Below are 20942 nucleotides of genomic sequence, written 5' to 3' on the forward strand. Positions count from 1 at the left end.
GGCAAAAAGGAGGCGAGACGTGTCAGCGCGGAGAAAACAAAAGGCGCTTTTGCACGCTTCTCCGGAGAGGAGAGCGCCATGTGTTGTTAATGAAAAGTGATGAAACGGTGTTGACAGTAGTTATGGGAAATTCTAGGAGGATCTCTTGAATCGTACAACATATAAAAATCAACGTCTGAAAGCACTTATTCGTCTGACAGCCTCACTTTGTATTCACTGTAACAATGACAGACGGGGAGAAGAATAAAGGAGCCTAGAAATGAACCTGCAACAATGAGACATTTTCCGTTTTTTCTTTGCTCCATTAGAAAAAAGGGTCAGACTCGTTTCTTTGATGCAACGTGCCCTTAACTGTCTCCAGCCTCGTCTCCTTTGTGAAGCGTTTACTGTGCGTCAGGAATAATGGGCTAATGGGCTTGTGTCATGGTTTCCTCCCCGCTCTAAAAGTCTTGCTCCTTCGCCCGTTCGGTACGGTTGCGTTCGTCTTCGCGGTTGACGGCCACTCGGGGGGATTTTATGGACGACGAGGACGGGGAGACACCTGACAGATGGAAGTAGTTATCGCGTCAAGTCGCCTGCCTCCCGACAGGCGAATTAGGCTGTCCAGAAATGATGTCAATATGGAGATGAGGTCCTCCCAATGTGTTTCAGGTCTCCTCTGTTGTTTGGCACGTTGGAGACATTTTTAACGAATCAATGCACGCAGACGATAATGTAAATAATATGAAAGTATTGCGCTTTAATGATCTATATGTCCTTTGCTGTTATTTTGACCATACTATTAAAGGTAAACAACAGACAGAAAGAACTTCTACTTCAGTTCTTCTGGCAACTAGAACGGGAAAACTTTCCGATCAAACTGCATGACGAAAACATTTGGAACATACTGGATATTCAAATGGAGCTGATTTTGGATGATTTCGCCCTCACAGTTGGACGTACGCTGGCGTCAACATAGCGCCGGGTCGTCGAGCTTTGGGAGACAATTATTTGGAGGGCATAAAAGTGAAACTGCTACTACTGGATAATAAGGATAAAGCTTCAAAAGGCTTCGAGTTGAATGTTTCATGATATGCAGCGAGGAGAGAGGGAGAGCTATATAAGGTTAAGGGAGACAGGAAGAGAGGAAGAGGGGAAGAAGCTGCTGATGCAGTAATCATCTCTGCAGCCGTCCTCCATCCCTCAGGATAGAAGGTCTACTTTGTGAAATTAAAAGCTCTTTAACACATACGTACATTAACAGGAACTTAAAGTCATTTCGGGTCGGCGCTAAGTAGGATCAGAGCTTGATCGTCTCTGCCGGGACGGGCAAAGACACACACCGTTTGGTACGCCGTGTCTCCGGTTGACCTGCTCGGGTGGGCGGTGTCTGAGAGAGAGATTGTTGTTGTTGTTGTTTTTTTTAAGATGATATAAAAAGAGGGGAATGTGTCAAATACTGGAAGTGGGAGAGCAGCAGGGCGAGAAGGCAGAGGGATACAAAGGGAGGGAGTGGTGGCTAGCAGGGGCTTTAATGGATTATTCATTATCGGGCCAAGTCCCTGCATCAGCCCTGCTCAGCTGAACGGCCGGGAGAGGCGCCTGAAGGGGGGAGGAGAGGAAGGGTACAAACCTGGCAACGCTGGCATACAAACAAGTGTCGGCGCTCTAAAAATGTGCAGCGAGGTGCGAGGAGCTTTACAGCGAGCCAGACAAACTTTTTTTTATCAACGTGGAGCTGTGTCAAGTTCTGTTTTCTGTTTACTAAGTGTAAGTATTACACAAACACTGTTGACCTCAACAAATGCTTTGACGCCGGGAGGCAGAGCTGGAATCATCGAAAACAAGCACGGAAACAGCAGCGTGCGATTTCCGAAGACGACGGGACGGAGCGACGGCCCTGGGATCAAACCTGTACGGCGTCAGGATGTTGAGGGGCGGCGGCTGCTCGCAGGTCTGGAAGGTCTCCTGCAGCGGCACGGGGAGCGACGTGCGGTCGAACAGCTGCTGGTCCTGGATGGTGGAGCTCCTGAAAGCCTTCCTCATGGTGATGTCCTGAAGAGACACTGGGGAGGGGGAGAGAAGGACGAGTATGAGCTGCGGTCATGATACCTGCTGCCAACTGCAAAGTTGAGACACGTTTCGAAATCTAGATTTAAATAATGAAACCTATGCATCTGTTTACATTACTGGCACCCTCCCTTTGGCTATGCCACACTCTTCTCCTTCTCCTTTTGACATTTTGGAAGGGCAGAGATTAACTCCGAAAACAAATCAAGGCCGCATGTTGGACCTCTCAGCTTGGAGAAATTGCGGAGAAGTGGAGGAGAAGCAGCCAGACTGCGTGGTGGGGGTCGAGTAGACGCGACAAGTCCCGGGAAGAAACCCAGAGAGTCGGATCTGTATTATTCATTGGGTAAAGACAAATGGATACACTTTACTTTTGGCATTCAGTAATGTTATAGACTTCTGCTGTTCTCACCCTCACCACACTACACAAGAGAGTCGGACTAAAATGTAAACTATCAAACTCAAAGCAGAGCTGAAGCACTTTTATGTCAAACAATGGTAACAACAACAACTCTATCCAAGAAATGAGACAAACAAAGGCAAATTTATGGCGCAAAGCCCCAAGTGTGACATCGGACCCAGTCCAGTCCCCTGCGTTGTCCAGGGACAGGCGAGTAATGACTTCCAGAGACGCTCATTTGTGGAGAGCTCGGCCACCTCAGGCGCCCAAGCTTCGTTACTAACCGACGTTGGCAGCGAGAGAGAGAGAGAGAGAAAGAGAGAGAGAGAGGGAGAGCATGGAGAGGATAGAGAGCAAGCGAGCGAGGGAGATAGAACAATTGTGCAGAGACGACAGAAGGAAGTGTGACGGGGATGACAGACGGAGAGATGGAGGGATGCGATAACGGCAAAAGAGAGAGGCGGAGCAGAGTGAGTGAAAGCAACGAGGCGGCTTGGAGAGACGAGCCCAAGAGAACCTGAGCAGAGTGTCGATTACACACACACACACACACACACACACACACACACACACACACACACACACACACACACACACACACACACACACACACACACACACACACACACACGTTAATACAGGAAACCCAGATGAATGCCTCCGCTAACCTTACTGAGGCGCGAGATTCATGAAAAGTGATTTTTCGGCATCATTATCAATCTGACTGTGAGCCTTGTACCAATTACAGAAAACAGCCTTGGCTGCGGTCGGAGCGAGTGGCGCTTTCACGCTCACACCGCTCACACACTCGTTGGTTGAAAAGAATTACAAACTAAACTAATACCCTGGTGCTTTGTGTTACAGAGTGGACGTACTGTATCTAACTGAGCGCCCACTGTTCCACATGCAGCTCCCTTCACTTTGGCAAACACACATCACACACTCGTCCCACCGTCTCCCACCGAGAAAGAATTCACTTCAATTGCCTTCTTCCTGTTTGGAGCCCTGGCTACATCTTCATTTCTGCCTTCAAGCAATAATATTGAAGATTTCCCCAAAGTGCAAACCTGCTTATCTGAGATGTAAAACGAGTGTAGGGCTGCAAGCTGCCGTCAACCTTCTGTTCTTTATTGTACTATATATACACGGAAGCTCTTCACCCCCAACCTAAGTGGCAGCCCATGTCGATGATGACGACGGCGGCGACGACGAAGGTCAGAGTGAAGGTCTGGATACAGAGAAGTGCACCTGGAGCTTACGCCAACACACTCCTACTCACTGCTAAACACAGCGTTTACAGCCTGGATGGCCTTAGTATCTACAAAAGACACAAAGGGACCACAAGGAGCCAATGGTAAAACGGGCGATGGGTGTACAGGCGAGAGAGGCGGTGCAGAGGTGTGTGTGTGTGTGTGTCAGAGTGCATTTGATGCTGCTGATGGAGGCGATTGCGAGGCTCTGGCAGGCGAGGTAAAGTGGTGCTAAAGGCTCGCTGCACTAACATCTAAACATGCTAATTACTAAATATTACTTACTCAGCTGAACTAGCAATTACACCAGTGTAGAAGAGACATTAGCTAATGAGCAAATTACGTGTGGATTCGGGAGTGAATGGGTGAGTGAGAGGCTATAACTGTGTGTGTGTGTGTGTGTGTGTGTGTAGCGCCAGGTGCCGCAGCAGCCTGCGCTCTCTCAGCAAGCGTAGCTCCTTATCAGTGAGTGAGCGAATTATTTATGTCTCTTTCCCGCCTATCTTCCTCTTGGGCGCCATGATAGCATCTAGCTACTCCTGACCGACGAGAGGCGAGAAAACCCTCTCATCTTTCACACACACACACACACACACACACACACACACACACACACACACACACACACACACACACACACACACACACACACACACACACACACACACACACACACACACACACACACACACACACACACACACACACACACACACACACACACACACACACACACACACGTTCCCCCTCTTCAGCCCATTTCTCACAGCGTAGCAGCCGTGCACGTACGCAGGACAGATAAGGGAGCGCTGAGGCCGCGTCGTCTCTCAGTATGCAGGATTGGCTCTCTCCCGTTGCCGTTACCTGCACAATGCAAATGCTGCCCTATTTTCCTCCCCCTGCACGGCTCCTCTCTGTCATGAATCCTTTCCACTCTCCAACTTACTCCTTGCTTCATCTCCACTCTTCTCCCTGACACTCCTTCTTTTCTCTGGTGAACATGTCAACATTTTGTCCTTTGTCTTTCATTTTGTCCTCACTTCTGCGCCTACAATCCAGCGAAATGTTCTTGCGGTGGAAAACTTCCACGCACGGGGGAGGGAGAGTGAGAGCGAGGGAGGACTAAGAAGTACATCACGGAAGAATTAGAGCCTTGAGGAACTCTGGGTGGCTTTGTGACCAACACAGCCTTCAGTCACTGAGGTGATATACGCTGCCATTAAATATGGGATACAGGCTATTAGTTTGTCCGGCCGGAGTGATCGGGGGGGAAGGAGCCTGACAGCACACAAATGGCACCGAGGCAAGATGGAGAAGGAGCAGAGATCAATCAGAGAGACGAAAATGGACTCGGGTGGACACCAAAGACAGAGGAGGAGGAGGAGGGGGAGGGGAGAAGGGCAAGAGCTCAAAGGCAAAATGGAGGGATGACACCTATGAGAGGTTGGAGGGCATGTAGGGTGTGGACACGTCCCCAGCGAGGTCGTGTGTGTGTGTATGAGCGTGACGAACGCGCGTAAACGTGTGATGAAGTGTCTCTGACCTCCACCGGTGACCTGCTGACGACCCTGCATACGTCACTCTGGCCATAGCTCAACCTCACACCTCCGTGACCTTCATCCGATCGTCCCTCCTTCGCTTCCTCCTGCTACGGACCCATTAAACATAATTCCCTTCAGTATGCCTGCTCTCTCACCGAGCATATACGACTAATACAAACTGAAGCAAACCTAATGTGACTCTCTGACCTTTGTGCTTTAAAAGAAACCCATCAACGTCTCCGACCGCGTCAACCAAAGCTAAATGAGTGATGACTTAATGGCTACTTACCGAGAAATGAATTATTTCACACTTAAAACGCGTTCATTAGAAGTTGCGAGCTTCTGCTGAGGGAAATATCGTCCTCCTGCCATTAACCAGGGAGCGAGAGAGAGAGAGAGAGAGTGTTTTGACGATCTTCGGTGTAAATCAAAGTCTCGTAAGGTTACAAGGTGACATTCTGCAGCTATGATCGCTCTAAAAATGTCTAAACCACAGCAGCAGAACCCAGTGCAGGGTTCACCGGGTCAGCCAGAGCCACGACAGTCCTGCTGCTGGTCCCGGAAATGTGGAACAGTCACCCACTCTCTCTCTCTCTCTCCTCCATTATCAAGAAGCTCTGCCAGGAACATCAAAAAGCTTTTTCAGGTGTTTTTTTTCTGCAGAACCTGTGTGACACAGAGTACGGCCGCTTTTTCTCAAACTCTCACTGCGCTCTTGCCCTCCCCCCCACACACACACACACACACTCTCTTCCAGTATACCCCTACACTCGTGATTTATCATCCACTCCGCGCTTGCACTCAGTCCACTTGCATTCTCTGCCTCCCTTTCTTCTGTGAACCGCAGGGCCGCAAAGACAATTACACAGCGAGTCGTTCGCTTGGGCTAAAAGCATACTATGTACTTTAAACTGTATACAGTGGCGTGCGTTCGAGACACTGAGGGTTAGGAGGGGGGTGGGGGGCGCTGTGTGTGTGTGTGTGTGTGGGGGGGGGGGCATTTATGGGAAACAAAGTCTCTGCTTGAACTCCTCCCGCGGCGCTCCGTCTCTCTGTCGCTTTCATCCGACGCTGCGCTCAATCAAACTTCCTCTCCTCTCTCTCTCGTCTCGGCAATTTGTTTTGCTGAGCGCGACCGATAAACTTCAGCGTTCAAAATTGAAAAAAAAAAAAAGTAATCTTTCTCCGTAAGCGTATGTAATAATGGCTCCCTGATTGAGTCTTTGGAAGTAATTTGAATGTTTTTATTTATTTGTCATACAGATGGGAGAGATGAACTACACTGCTACAGCACAGTGCAGGGCTTCTGTGACTGCGAGTGAGGGATGCACTTCATTTTCGAAAATGAATACGAAGGAAAGAAAGGAAGGAATAATACTAATAATAATAGAAAAGGGAGAAGAAAACCTAATTTAGCCCTAAATGAGTCTGGAGGTGTGAGGCTCTTTGTAACCCTGCACTGAGGCCATTCGGCCCAGAAAACCCTGCACCAAGAAGCCTTTTACACTCCACTGCTTTTACTGCAGTGCCCTGAACTATACATCCATCCTTCTATCCCTCCATCTTTCCACCCCCTACACACACACACACGCACTCAAACACACACTTAAAACTGCAACCGGGCTGATCCTTATCCGCCATCTCTCAAGCCACTGTGCGCTGGAGGAGGAGAGTCGGGCTAAATTATGAAGGGCGATAAAGCCACAAGGACCACACACACACACACACACACACACACACACACACACACACACACACACACACACACACACACACACACACACACACACACACACACACACACACACACACACACACACACACACACACACACACACACACACACACACACACACACACACACACACACAAGCTCAACTGAAACCTCACATAAATATTGGAGAGTAGTTCCCTCCAGGGCAAAGGTTTGCTTGGTTGTTACTTTTGTTGTGTTTTTCTAGATGCAGCGTTCAATAAAAGCGTTAACGTGCTGCGCGCGTGTGTGTGTGGGTGTGTGAGTGCTGAGAAAGGGTGAAAATAATGTGTGTGTGTGTGTGTGTGTTTTTGCCCTTAAACCCTGGTAAGATATCACAGCGTCACTGACGGGCCGAGACGTCAGCCCTGCCCCGACAAGACCCAGGTCCACAATTAGATCACACGCCATTACTCAATTAGCACAGCTATGTGGACGGAGAGGAGGAGGAGGAAGAGGATGAGGAAGAGGAGGAGGGGAATGATGGGAAACCGCAGAAGTGATAGAGAAAAAAGGAAGTGTGGGAAGTGCATAGAGGAACAGCAAGCGGAGAAAGAGGAACTATATGATAGAAGGAAAAAAAGCCGGGAGATTCGATGAAGAGAAAGGCAGGATTTTGTTTTCCTGTCTGTGTTTAACACTTCAACCAAACGATTGTGTGGAAACTAAAAACGCCCTTCTTGCCTTTCTGCACTCGACGGGACGAAACCCTCTGAAAGCAACCGAAGCGCCGCTTTGAGTTCACAGAGAAGCTATTAAGCGCCGAGCCTCATATTGTCTCCGTGTCGGTGACAAGGAGGCCTTTGGAGTCGCATTATGCACCGCTGTAAACACACCGCCCGGCCGGTGGGAAATCGATCCGGGGCGCCGTGGAGCATGGCGTTGCCTCGCTGCCATTCTCCTCCTCCTCCTGCTCTCCCCTCTGCACTCTCATCTTTGCTGCGCCACACACACCGCCCCTCCCACCTCCTCCCCTCCCCTCTCCCCGGCATAACCTGCTTTACCTGACCGTCCCGCGCCTCGTCACATTCCTCTTTTATTATCGCTCCCAATGGATACGGTGTGACCGCGGATCCCGTTTCTCCCCCCCTCACAAAGGAGAGGAGCGGAGCGGAGCGGGGAGAGAGAGCATCCAGCCCAAAGTGGATCTCCGGCTGAACGCTTCTAATGGAAGCCTGGGTTTGGACTATTGGGGGTGAAAAATGACACCGTCTCATAGCCCGCTTGTTCCTCTAATAACAGCCATTAGCGCTGGAGGGAGGGGAGACAGGTGAGCTCCATTACACAGCAAACACACACACACAGACCAACACATACAGTAACACACACAAAGATACATCCAGCAGAGCACAGGCATTTAGGAGGAGTAATACATATTGCATGAGGGAGGGACAATGTACAGCGAGAGAGAGTGAGTGAGAAAGAGGGAAAGCAAGTGTGTGTGTGTGTGTGTGTGTGTGTGTGTGTGTGTGTGTGTGTGTGTGTGTGTGTGTGTGTGTGTGTGTGTGTGTGTGTGTGTGTGTGGGGGCATTGCGACTCACATTCCTCTTCTTTGGGGTCCAGCTGTGTGACGCTGATGGAGAGGCGGTCCACTCGCTCCTGCAGGGAGTTGACCCGGAAAGAGAAGGAGTGGGCCTCGTTGAACAGCTCTCCAAACAGGTCCTCTGCATACTTACCTGCACACACACACACACACTTTAAAACATTTTACTCCAATATGCATCTATTAACAACTTGAACACACTCAAACCGGAATGAGCAAAAAACTTTGAAGCACTGTTTTAAACTGTGTGTGTGCGTGTGTGTGTGTTGTGTATGTGTGTGTGTCCTGGTGAAACTCACTGAGGCTGCTGAGCTGGCGGATGACGTTGGCCAAGGAGATGTTGGTGACACATTCCAGCTCGTTCTTGATGTTCCGTGGCAGCACCGTGTGGCACAGGTGCCGGGGCTCAATGCTGCGCTTCACCAGCGGCATCCTTCTGCTGCGACGCCGCTACCTGCTGACCTGCAGAGGGGAGAGGAGAGGAGGGGAGAGGAGAGGAGAGGAGGGGAGAGGGAGAACAGACGTTACTTCAAATGCGAAGAGAGGAAAGGACGAGAGGACTCCATCGATTGTTTTGCCATCACAGAGGAGGAGGATGATCACTGGGTTGCGTTTGGGACGGAGAGATCTGGGTCTCCTCTCTCCACCTTGTTCTCTTCATCGTGTGTATCCTCGCTGATGCTCGGCAATGCTAATCGTATTAAGGCCGCAGTATAAAGTAGCTAGAGTCCAATTGGGTCTCATCCCTAGCAGGCGAGAAGACGAGAAGGCTTTGACAGAGATAAAAGGCACTGCAGTGATTCATAAGCAGCATGTTGATACAGAACAAACAAGACTACAGTACGTGCAGCATGACACACACACACACACACACACACACCTCTCCGCGCTTATTAAAACTCGTATTTCTCCGCCGCTCCGTGCTCGGAAGTGAACAGGCATCAACACCTCCTGCAGACCAAAAGCCACCCATATCGCCGTGAATAAATATTCCGAGGCGGTCTCGCAAATCTATTTCCCAAACTGTCGAGACATTCTTACTTTCAAGTTTCAGGGGCGCCACATGGGAGCCACTTAATATGACTGCTGCGATTTGAGAAATGGATAAGAGCCGGAGAGGCAGGCGAGAGCGGAGAGAGGGTGAGGAAAAACAGCATAACCACCCGTCTACCTGCGTCTACAGCACTCTTGTCTTCCATCAGCGTCTAATTGGAGCACGGTGCAGGGGTGTGAGTGAAGATCAGGTGTTCCACTCGCACGCCGGCACTGAAAAATCCGTGTTAATGCCGTTTATTATAAAGTTTAATGGACGTCTGGTGCCTTTTAATACCTCGGCGTTTATATAGCGTTGGTATTAACTTAGCAGTGCTGTCGTCGCTGAAGAAACAAACATGGTTATTGATAGTATCCATAAAAATGTGGGCCAAGGAGTGGGAGAGCTATTGTGGGAACTCTGGATAGTTAAAGAGGGTAGAGGCGTCCGGTTGAAAGGCTTTGTTGAGATGATTCATCTTGGAAGCGTCTTAAATGGGGGCACCTATGCCCGTAAAAGGACAGGTTGGGAACAGGCGCTCCTCTGAGCCCGCTGGTAAAAGTGGCTGGTGAGAGGTGTGTGCGGGCGACGTCGCCGCGGCCAAAAAACCCAAACAGGGCCACAAATCCCTGCCTCTGAAATAACAAGGAGGCCGACGCTAGAACCTTTAAAGATTAATCCATCTTTTCCTCTCTCTCTCTCTCGCTCTCTCTCTGAACCCCCCGCCCCAACCTCACACACACTCTTACACACACAGAGTCGCTTCCTGATTGGGCTCACCCCGTGACCCGTCCCGTCTGGTGTCATCTATGTAATGGAGGTAATAACCCCCGAGCTGCCACTGCTCAGGTTGGAAGTGTAAACTCGACTCTTTTAACGCCGTCGACCTTTACCGGAGACGAGGGCGTCCTTGCGCTACATCTGCTGTGCGGCGGAGGAAGGAAAATGGCCACCTTCTAGAAACGATTCGATATACAAACTTGGAGAAAAAAAAAAATAAGGCTTCTAAGGTTGAATACCTTTACAGAAATCAACATCTGAACTGACAGGGTTTAAAAAATCCTTATTTGGAATGAATTGGTGGTGAATAATGGGAGCTGGATGCCACGTTTACCTTGATTCATCCCATCGGTTTGGTGCGTGAAGAGAATAAAATCTCCCTTCTGTTTGTCTGCGCACACACTGGATATGCATATTCAAAACAAGCACGGCCGTACAAACCATGGCAAACATAACTGCCGGCCAGCGCTCCTGCTGATGCCTCCGCCCCTCCTCCCCCCTCCCCCCCTCCACGCGGAGAGCCTCCTCTCTTCCCCTCGGCCATGAAGGAAACACGCTGTCCTCTTAACCACCTTCCCGTCCTCCTACCTCGCGGGCTGTATGAATTATTTCTGAGGGAGAGGATGGATCAAGGCGCAGGCTTTTTGCACTAATACCTGAGAAAAGTGCTGCGGGGTGGTGAGCATGACAACCAAGAAAAGAGGCTAAAACAAAGAGGGCCCGGAGGTGAAGGAGGATATATAATTCACTCCCGCCATCTCAAGTGCGTTGCATAAAAGAATATAAAAAAAAAAAAGGTGCTATCGATTCTGTCGGCGTGAGCTCAGGGGCAAGAATTCCTGGAGTGGAGACGGTGACATTCTCCTCTTGTCTTAAAGTAATACTTCACCTGAAATCTATAATACACTGCTCACACACTGAGCGAGCGGAAAGCAAAGGAAAGCAAGTCACAGCGTGAGCAATAAAGAAGCGGGGGGCGGGGGGATTTATTCAATACAAAATAGATAACAGAGGAACAGATTCTGCTGCAGGAGAAGTTTGAGGACTTTCCTACATTTTGGCTCCTGATGTTTCCAACACAATCTGTGAATAATTAATCGGGAGAAAACAAAAAATCAATCGGTTACATTCTCCTTGATATCTTCAAACATCTTTGGTGAGTTAAAACTGTGGAAAGCTTACGGGGAACGTCCTGCCACGCTGTGTACAGTATGTTTGTGTGCGTGTGTGTGTGTGTGTGATTAATGACTGCAGCATATGCCGCCCTGCTGATTGAGCATAAGATGACTCAAGGCTGCTTTGCTCCAGGACAGACGCTTTGCTTGCACAAAGCCACGCATGTACACGTGTACAGTACACACACACACACTGACAATGATGAGGGAGTGTGTACATGTGCTCTTCCTCTGCTTGCTTTCAGGTTAATGATTTAGTTTTGCTGTACATCTGCAGTCAATTTGTCCCTCCTCTTCTTCAGTGTTTGGTTATACGAACCCTTCATTCTTTCATTCGTGCAGCAAAAATATACAGAAACCTTTGGAGCTTGGCTACTGCACAATTACGCTTTTCACTCTTGTAAATTGGAGTACAGCTGTGACTGATTGACTTGAGAGCGGCGTGGTTTTAGCTGGCGCTCCATCGCGTCCACAGACCTCTGCAGTTTGGAGCTGATATGCCACAATGGCTGTTGAGGCTGAAAAGGCATTTACAGTGAGGCTTCATAGTGATTACTCTGAGGGTAAATTCTGACTGTTCAGCACAATGACTGCTTCACCCGGGCGGCAGAATAATTACCTGGGAGAAAGAGAAAAAAATCACATACAAGCATTTTTTTATCGATAATTTGAGGAAGGTTTTATTAGCAGGGATCTATGATTTCCCTAAGGGTTTCCTCAGGGTTTCTCTCCCATTGAGGGCCCTCGCTGGAGCCCATGTGACCAGCACGGAATGATCGGGGAGAAATATTGCACAAATAATTACTTTGCACGCCTGAAATTCCACTTCCTTTCCTTTCTTTATTCTTCCATCCGGTCTGAGACTAGCCCGTCTCTTTTCCCTCTGCACACCCCTCGCCACTCTTTGCCTACTTTACGGCCCATCCGTCTTGGGTGGTGCTTCCCGCTGTCACCCGTCGCCATGGCAACGGCTGCAGTGAGATGTCATTGGTCACTAGGTAATATCCCCCAGAGAGGCAGAGGCAAAGAGGGTGAGAAAAAAAAATAAAGAAACGGATGAGCTAAGTTCAGGGCGATGTGTCAAAGGAGTGAGAACAATCGACCGATGAATGCAAACGAGACAGAGGGAGAGACCAGGAAGGTCTCAACCATTGTGTGTGACAAAGCAGGGTGGGGGGGCAGCACGTGCCAGAGGAGCGCAGGGGGCCTGCACTGGTACGGCTCATTGCACTCGGGACAATATGTCCACCTCCAGGCTCTAATGAACCCTAATGGAGCATTTACTCACTCACACTGCCACACAATATAGAGGAGACCCCTCAATATGGTGCAGGTCAAGGACCCTTCACTTGGTGGAAACCCCAGAGACCTAGACCACGATGTCGCACACACACACACACACACACACACACACACTAGCGTTTCATGCTGACCTTTGCAAAAATAAAGGAGGGTGTTGGATTGGATTGTGTAATCAAACTATTATTACAATATTAAACATGCATTATTAGGCTGGTGGTATTCTGGATTTGGAATTTATTACCTACTTTCTGGTTATGTTTTCTTATATCTTATACATATTGCTCAGCCAAAACAGTGCAGCAGTTCCCTCCAGGGATGTGACCACAGGCACAGAGGAGGAGGAAGCTCAAGTCAGCTCAAGTCAGCTCCTAGCACACAGGGATGGGAGACGCATGCCCCAAAAATCCATAACCAATAACCAGCAGTGATGCAATTTCTGGCCACAGTTTGCATCCGCCGTAGTTGTTTTTGCTGAAACTGGCCGATAAAAAAAGAGAGGACACTGGCGAGAGAGAGAGAGAGAGAGAGAGAGAGAGAGAGAGAGAGAGAGAGAGAGAGAGAGAGAGAGAGAGAGAGAGAGAGAGAGAGAGAGAGAGAGAGAGAGAGAGAGAGAGAGACACTTGGGCGAGCTGGGTGGAAGTCGGCAGAGGCCACCGGAAACCAGAGCGATTGCACCGTTTGCAATGTAAAAATCAATCTCCTCGGGCCATGTTTCTCAATGGACCCCCCACAGAATAGCCGACCCTAAGGAACCGATGAGTCATACCTACAGTATTCTAAAATGCGCATGTAGTTACTGACAGCCCTGCGAACCACAGTGGCACCGCTTCAATTGCTGCCATCAACCGCCGTTAAAAGCCATCTGTCATGTCAAAGTGCTTTTTTACACCGACTAACAGCGTTGCTCTGCGGCGCCAGTTAAGTGTCTGTAGTAGATAATGTAAACGTATACATTCCCGTTGTTCTGCCACCTAAAACTCAGGTACTGAACCACCTCACAGCTTGAAACCGCTCATCTCCTCTCGGTCAAATTGAGCTGAACGTTTCCCGCCCTTCTCCGTGAATTCATACACGACCGGCTGTGTATTAGGTGTCTTCCTACACTTTGAACAGCTGCCAGCATAAAAGAGACAGAGGCGTCCTGTCACGGAGGTGAACAGAGACACGGCGGCCAATGGAGGACGGAGGCGAGATCAAACCGGTGACTTTTACCGGCAGCTGCTTTGAATCATAAACCGGTCTATGCAGTGGCAGCCGCAGCAGCCGCAGCTCATTCTCCAACAAAACAGAAAAACTCGAAACATATGAAGGATTACGCAATACATGTCCAACTCTTATCTCTTTGGGAATTCTACTGAAGCGGCCTCTCTTTCATTTCTCTCATTATCATCGTAGATTAAGCCTGCTGTTACATTTATTCCGTGCATAAGATACTTAATCGCAACATAAAATGCTGATTAAACTACTTTTCTGTGTCAGCAGCTCGAATCAGATGTCCTTCACAACTTGGATGGAGACGGCACTGAAATGCTGCAAAACATAGGACACCTCTGTTTAGCGCCTCGCCTGCTTGTGTGATGTGCCACCGCCGCTGCTGCTGGGAAGGAGGAAACTGTCAGAGCCGGATGAGAGTGGCGGTGCACAAGTACGCGCACACGTACGACAAAACAAAAGAGGGACGCGTCGACACACCACAGACGCAACTCCCCCACGTCTGACATCAACCTGTGAGGCAGGGGGGCCAGGGGAGTTTGTCATAAAGCCGTGCGAACACTAGGCTGGGATCGTCCCCCGCACACACACACACACACACTCCCCTCTCCCCGACCCGTGACTGGCATCACGTTAGCTGAACATATGGTGACATGTGCCAATGTGTCTGGCTGCCAATTAAATTTCTGAACCAGTCGGCCCCCCCCCGGCCCCTCCTCCCCCCCTCCAGCAGTGCGATGACACCCTGCGGGCCCCTGTGTGAGGTGCTGCAACACGCAGGCCTCTTTTTCGTCGGGGGGCTAAAAATACACCTGCAGCAGTGTAGTGCTTGTCAGGATGGCCTCAGAGCGCTTTGCTAACTAGCTTTCCTGGTGGTGAGAAACTTCACACAGTGCTTTGCTCGCAGCAGAGGGACGTAATAAACTCCTTTCTTTGCGTGAGTAAAGCCTCTGTCTGCTGCTGCAATGTTGTCTCTAGCCGTGTTTCTTTCTCTACTTTCTCTACCCGACGATAGGCTGTACAAGTACGGCGATAGTAGTTCATGAAGCCTAGTGTTAGCGCTTCCCATCAGGTAGGGAAGTCGCAGCGCCTCGTCACTCTCCTCCACCCAGCCGGCAGTCGTCCAAAATTGTATCCTGGCACAGCAGCACTCGCGTGTTAATCAGGAACGAGATGACACCAACTATCATACCTGGAAGCTGTAAACAAGATTCAGGGATCGCGCGAAACAAACAAAAAACGTCAAAAATGTAACACCAAGTTCAGAATGTCCACACATATCACAACTGATTCTAAATTGGAATAATATCTACTTCCATCTACTGTGCAGCTATAAACCACATATGTCTGCTGTGTTGTCCGTCTCTGTGCTCTTTGAAGAACTCAAAAGAATCCAAACTTCCCTTCATCAAATATTGTCTGCGCATGAATAAATCACTGAGGCTCAACAGTGGCTGGCTGTTTATATTACCCCACAATCAATGAACAACCTTATCCTGAATGAATAGTTGGACACAGCCCACATTGTATTCTGCTACAAAGACCTCTGATTGCTTTAGACATTCATTTAGTAAACATGCTTTATCCCACCGTAGATGGAGCACGACTAAATATTAATGGAAGACTGTGTGCGAACATCAATGAGCACAGTGTCTGACGAACAAACAGACTCAAAGAAGTTTATCTGCTGAGTGCACAGAAAACCCACAGATATGAATAATGAAAGCCTGCTGCTCAATAATGAATGTCTGCATGCTCGCGCTGTGCAGCAGCGCCTGTTGCGCCTGTGAGGGCGAAATGTCATGATACCACCTCCCTCACTGTTCATGCGGACGTGAAGGACACGGAGACACGAGCTAACCTCACAGCGGCGATGCCTGTCAGCTCAAATCGCAGGAAAAAACAGGGAAAACAAAATCAAAAAGCGTGCAAAGGCATAAACAGAGGCGGTGTTCAAGCCTGAGAAATGAAACCGGAGCCATGTGGCATTCAGTGTCAGAGTGCCGTCTTTCAGAAAGGCATAATAATATTACAGAGAGCTGAAACAATTATACTTTGGGTTCAAAAAGCCAGCAATCACAAGATAAGGCGCCTCACGTCTCAACAGATCAAGTGGCCAATGAGCAATTACATTTTCACATCGTCAACTCTGCATTTCCACGGTCCGGCTGAGGTGATGAACACATAAACAAAGCTCATTTTCGGTACGTGGAGTCGGGGGTTTGATGCAGGTTCCGTAGGCGGAGCCAGCGAAGTGAAGTGGCACCGAGCGGCGGTGTGTTTTGTGAATAATTAATTATTCGGAGCTTAGTAAACGAGCAAGGACGATCAATTCTGAATTTACTTTTTACAATAACCTTCAATTCAGAGAGGCAGTCAGCAAAGACATCAATCAAAAGCCATCTTTGAATGCTGGCATAATCCTGGACATAAGTGGAGGCAACATGGTTTAAACTACAAACATCTAAATATTAGGATCCAACAAATTCACTCTTATTTCAGAATCATTTCAATCATTTAGCGACCGAGCTATGCAAACTAAACCCCGGCCGTGTTTAATGACACTCCCCTGAGTAACACTTCCCACACCACGAGAGCGGCCATCTTCCGGAATCTAATGCTGATGAAACAGGGTCAATTACACCCCAATAACAAACTGGAACAGCCTCTCGGTATTGTGTGGAACTTGGCAGCAGCTAAGGGATGTGATATGTGCGAGCGGGAGACAGACGGGGGGAAGCGGAGAGGATTTGTGGGATAAATTGGACCCATTAGACGATGCCCACGGCAGCTGTGCAAACCTCTCATAGGCCGTCCCTGGAGTGCGTGTGATGTCACCGCCTCGGCGTCTGTGCATGAAAGAGGCAATTCCGAACTCAGGGCCGGAGGTACGACGGGTTTGGCGAAGGTGCTCTTGCTGTAAGGAGGCCCGGGGGCGACGGCGGTGGACACGGAAGGGAAGGACTGACCGCTGGGTTTGATGATCGTCTCTATTGTGCTCAGAAACGCAGAACAGACTTCTCCAATCACATGAAGCACATGCTGAGCTGAGCCGAGTGTACGCATGCAAAGATTCACATGAGGAGCTGTGTTGTATTATACCGTACATCTGTTCGGAAGGAAAACAGTTGTTCGTTTAACATCTCGAGTCATTTTCGATCCAACTCCACAAACCGAAAACAATATGTAATGGCGAAAAACGGCATGCAGCTGTTACTCCCTGGTGTCCTCCTCCTCCTCCTGTATCTACGGAAACAACATCCTCATCAGGGGTCAGAAGTTCAGCCGCACGCACCGTGTGACCTGTTGTCTCGTGACATCTCGGCACGCTAGCCATCCATCGTCCTGTCAGCGACGCTCCATCTAATAACCTACAGTGCGTTTGGAGTATTGAGGAGTCCACGTCCGCTTGATCGCTAGGGTCCGCTTAGGGTCCCAGACGGAACGTTTGTCATCGCGTGGCTATACACCTCGCAGTATAAAAAGACAAAGGTGGATCTGTCCCCCTACTGTCTGCACCTAAGACCTTTCTTGAAGTATATTCAAAGAGAAACAAAACAACTAAACTTCAACCAACAAAAGGCATACAAGCGTTCGGAGAGAGAGAAGTGGTCTTGAAGGAAAGAACGAATAGAGAGAAAGTGATGCTGAAGGGGTGGTTTAACAGTTTTTGTATTAACAGCATTGTGGGAGATTGACTCAATTAAGGGGCGAGGCCATCCACTTACTCTGACATTATATTGAACAATGATAAAGACATCGATTCACAATGCCTGCCGCGCAGTTTTGCCAGCGAGCGAGCGGAGAGGAGATTTTTTAGACTGTGACGGACTGTTACTTAAGGTGACTGCATGATTTCATTCACAGTATTTAGATGGGGATGGAGTAGCGCGTATACCCTGAGTCCACACCATCGCAACCTCGACAACAGACGCCTTCCCAGCGAACACACACACACATTCCGCTATCCTATACAGATTGGATCATTAAATCCAGTCCGCTACAATATGTGGTCTCTGGCAGAGGCGATATGGGCGACAATGGGATGGCGAGCAAGAGACAAAAGAAGCTCTCAGTCCCTTTCACCCTCTCGCCTTTTGGCTGTCACGAGACATTGCACACAGCACTTTGCTCGTCTCCAATAAACACATCTTGGGGGGGGGGGGAAAAAAGGACGCAAATCCAATTCTTCCTGCAGGTACAAAGACGCTCGCTCTCCTATTCTCTTCTTCCCCTTCTTCTTATCAGTGGGCATATTTCAAGCTCTTGGCATTCTCTTCGTTATTAGGTGGGGGTAGTGTGTGTGTGTGTGTGGAGTGCGTACAAATGTGCAGTCGGAGCACAAGAGAGAAACCGGAATCCAGGGCCGCTGTTATCACCGCTCCCACACAATTCCTTGTTATCTTTCCTGGTCAGTCAGACCTTGTCTCGTCTGTCGACCCCTCCCCCCCCCCCCCCTTCTTCCCCCACCCCCTCCCGTTCAGCCGCCCCATCGCTGCACTCCAGATTATGTGCGTCTGCGTGTGTGTGCTGACGTGTCCGAGTCATCACGTCCTTGTCAGTCACTGTCACCACTGCGTCTTTTTTCCAAACCAAAGACTTCTCAGCTCTGTCGCTCTGCTTCCCTGCGTGTTTGGACTGTAGGAGCTGATATCACAGAGCAATAATTGTCCCCCGGTCAGAGAAATAAAGTGTAGGGAGACGAATGCCAGACTCTGTTCCGGGATGAGACTGGTGATCATATTTTGATGGTGATGCAGCTCTTCTCTGGCACGACGCAGATTCAATAAATCCATAGATAAAACAAAGCGACCTATTGAAACGATCCCGGGAAGATTTGGAAAATGCGATTCGAGTCGAGGCCACATTGGGCTCAGCAAGCAACTCATCATCATCACCCCACTAATCATCATCACCCCCCTCCCCCCCTCCTCCACCCCCCCTCCTTCACTGTTAATGCTACCCTGATTTGAACTCACTGGAAGAAAGCCGCTCCAGGCTGCAGACGCTGCTGGTGCCCAACTAAGACACAGCGATGGCAGAAAGGGGCTGACTGTGCAGCTCCTGCTAGGAGAAACTAGACTGAGGGGGGAAAAGCGAAACACAAGGCACGTAGGACACAAAGTGACAAAAGCAACGGCAGAGAGAAAAAGGGGACAAAGAGAATAAACACAGGCAGCTAGTAAACAGTAATTGGAGGCAATACAGATGAGCGCGTAACGGCGGCGGCGGTAGCGGCGGCGGTCTGTCAGCAGCCATCAGCGCTCCTCCAGCTGAGCTATGCAAAGCCTGCTTTCGCCTCAAGTTACGGCCAACATTTACATAACCGCACACAAAACTGATACCACCTTTGACCCTTGCGCTACGCGGCGCGATGGGCCCCGTGCGGGCTGCAGCGCGGGAGGATGATTCTCCTCCAGGCAGCTCATGTCAAGCTCATTTAACTCCAAACAGTGGCCTGGCATTTAGCCAGTGTGGAGGCTGTATCTCTATGACACACACACACACACACACACACACACACACACACACACACACACACACACACACACACACACACACACACACACACACACACACACACACACACACACACACACACACACACACACACACACACACACACACACACACACACACACACACACACACACACACACACACACACACACTACTGTAGTTTGGTGCTTTCATGTCTCCCTGGTTTAGATGCCCGTGTCATATTCCCAAACCCATAATATGAAAGGGTTGGGTTTGAAAAACGGTTATCCAGCGGGATCATAGAGACGTAGCGGCGCTCACACTCCTATCTCACGCCCAACACACCACCGCTCTTCCTCTTTTTTTTTATCTTCTTGCCATCTTGGTCTGCTCAAGGGCAACAATAACAGACTCGCACTGAACTTGAAATGTGCGTCTTCAACACACACTTCTTTTGACAAACCCCTCGTGTGAAGGTAAGCTTCAATTAGGAACCACTGTAGAGACATTTCACGCAGCTGGCGGCCCACCTTGTCAAACACAGGTGTAGCTAATAAGTAATAATAGTCTGGTGTTGTGCGTTCAGGCTCAATGTCACACCTAAATGCAACGGAACATCCCTTAATGTTATTAGTTAGCTGTGCTTCCTGGGCTTTTTCCTGCTATGGCGACTCGAACTGTCCGTCACCAAACAGGTGTGGTTAGGAGAATCGTCAGCGCAGGAGTGTGTGTGGCGTGTGTCTTATCAAACAGCTGCTCCTGTCCTGTCTGTCATCTGATGTCTACCTTGTTCGAGTAACTAACTGTACGCCTCTGTCCTTACCGGCATTTTTACTTTGCCCCCCGCTTTAACTACTTCACAAAAAAAAAAAAATAATCCCCCAGCATATTGCCGATTGGCTCAGCGGCGTGATGGTTCACAGCCACAGCTTGCCGCTTGGCTGATTCTGTGGCATCGCTCTTGGACCTCTGAGGCAATGAGTCACATTCACACATCCACCATCTTGTGGTCCGGTGAAAAGCACTAGAGCGAGGAAACGCGGGGATACACATGATCTCATGCATACACATGAATGTTCACCCGCTCGCGCACACACACACTCATGCACCGTTTACCCCTAAGCAAGGACAAAGCACCAAAGTCTAAGGTCGTTGTCAGAGCATTGATCTAATATTTTACAGTATCGCTTCAAAATGCAGGATCTGCATGAGGACTGGCTTTGATTTCATCAATGCATCATCCGCATTCTAGAATAATGACAGAAACACAGCTGGCCACCCCCCGTGCCTCGACGTTTCCTGGAATAGAGGTGGAAGCCGCGTAGTCTTTCAGTGAACCACATCCCCCACCAAAGAATCTCAGCCTTCAGAAACGGACTCTTACGCCGATACGGATCTCCCCGCCTCTGCCTGCCCCCCCCCC

The 20942-nt window shown here is 49.3% G+C and overlaps 1 protein-coding gene across 1 annotated transcript in view; it reads right to left on the reverse strand.

The window, feature by feature from the left end:
• wasf1 (WASP family member 1) overlaps positions 1 to 20942 on the reverse strand; it is a 37811-nt gene that overhangs the window by 11239 nt on the left and 5630 nt on the right. The window contains exons 3-5 of the mRNA XM_076145850.1: positions 8836 to 8998; positions 8535 to 8669; positions 1892 to 2045 (exon numbers count right to left, since the gene is read on the reverse strand). Of these exons, the coding sequence (XP_076001965.1) occupies positions 1892 to 2045; positions 8535 to 8669; positions 8836 to 8968 (422 nt within the window). The 5' untranslated portion in view covers positions 8969 to 8998. The remainder of the gene's footprint in view (positions 1 to 1891; positions 2046 to 8534; positions 8670 to 8835; positions 8999 to 20942) is intronic.

Source organism: Genypterus blacodes, unplaced genomic scaffold, assembly GCF_046128005.1.
Source record: "Genypterus blacodes isolate CSIRO-AG114 ecotype Tasmania unplaced genomic scaffold, CSIRO-AGI_Gbla_v1 ptg000031l_1, whole genome shotgun sequence".
Lineage (NCBI taxonomy): Eukaryota > Metazoa > Chordata > Actinopteri > Ophidiiformes > Ophidiidae > Genypterus > Genypterus blacodes.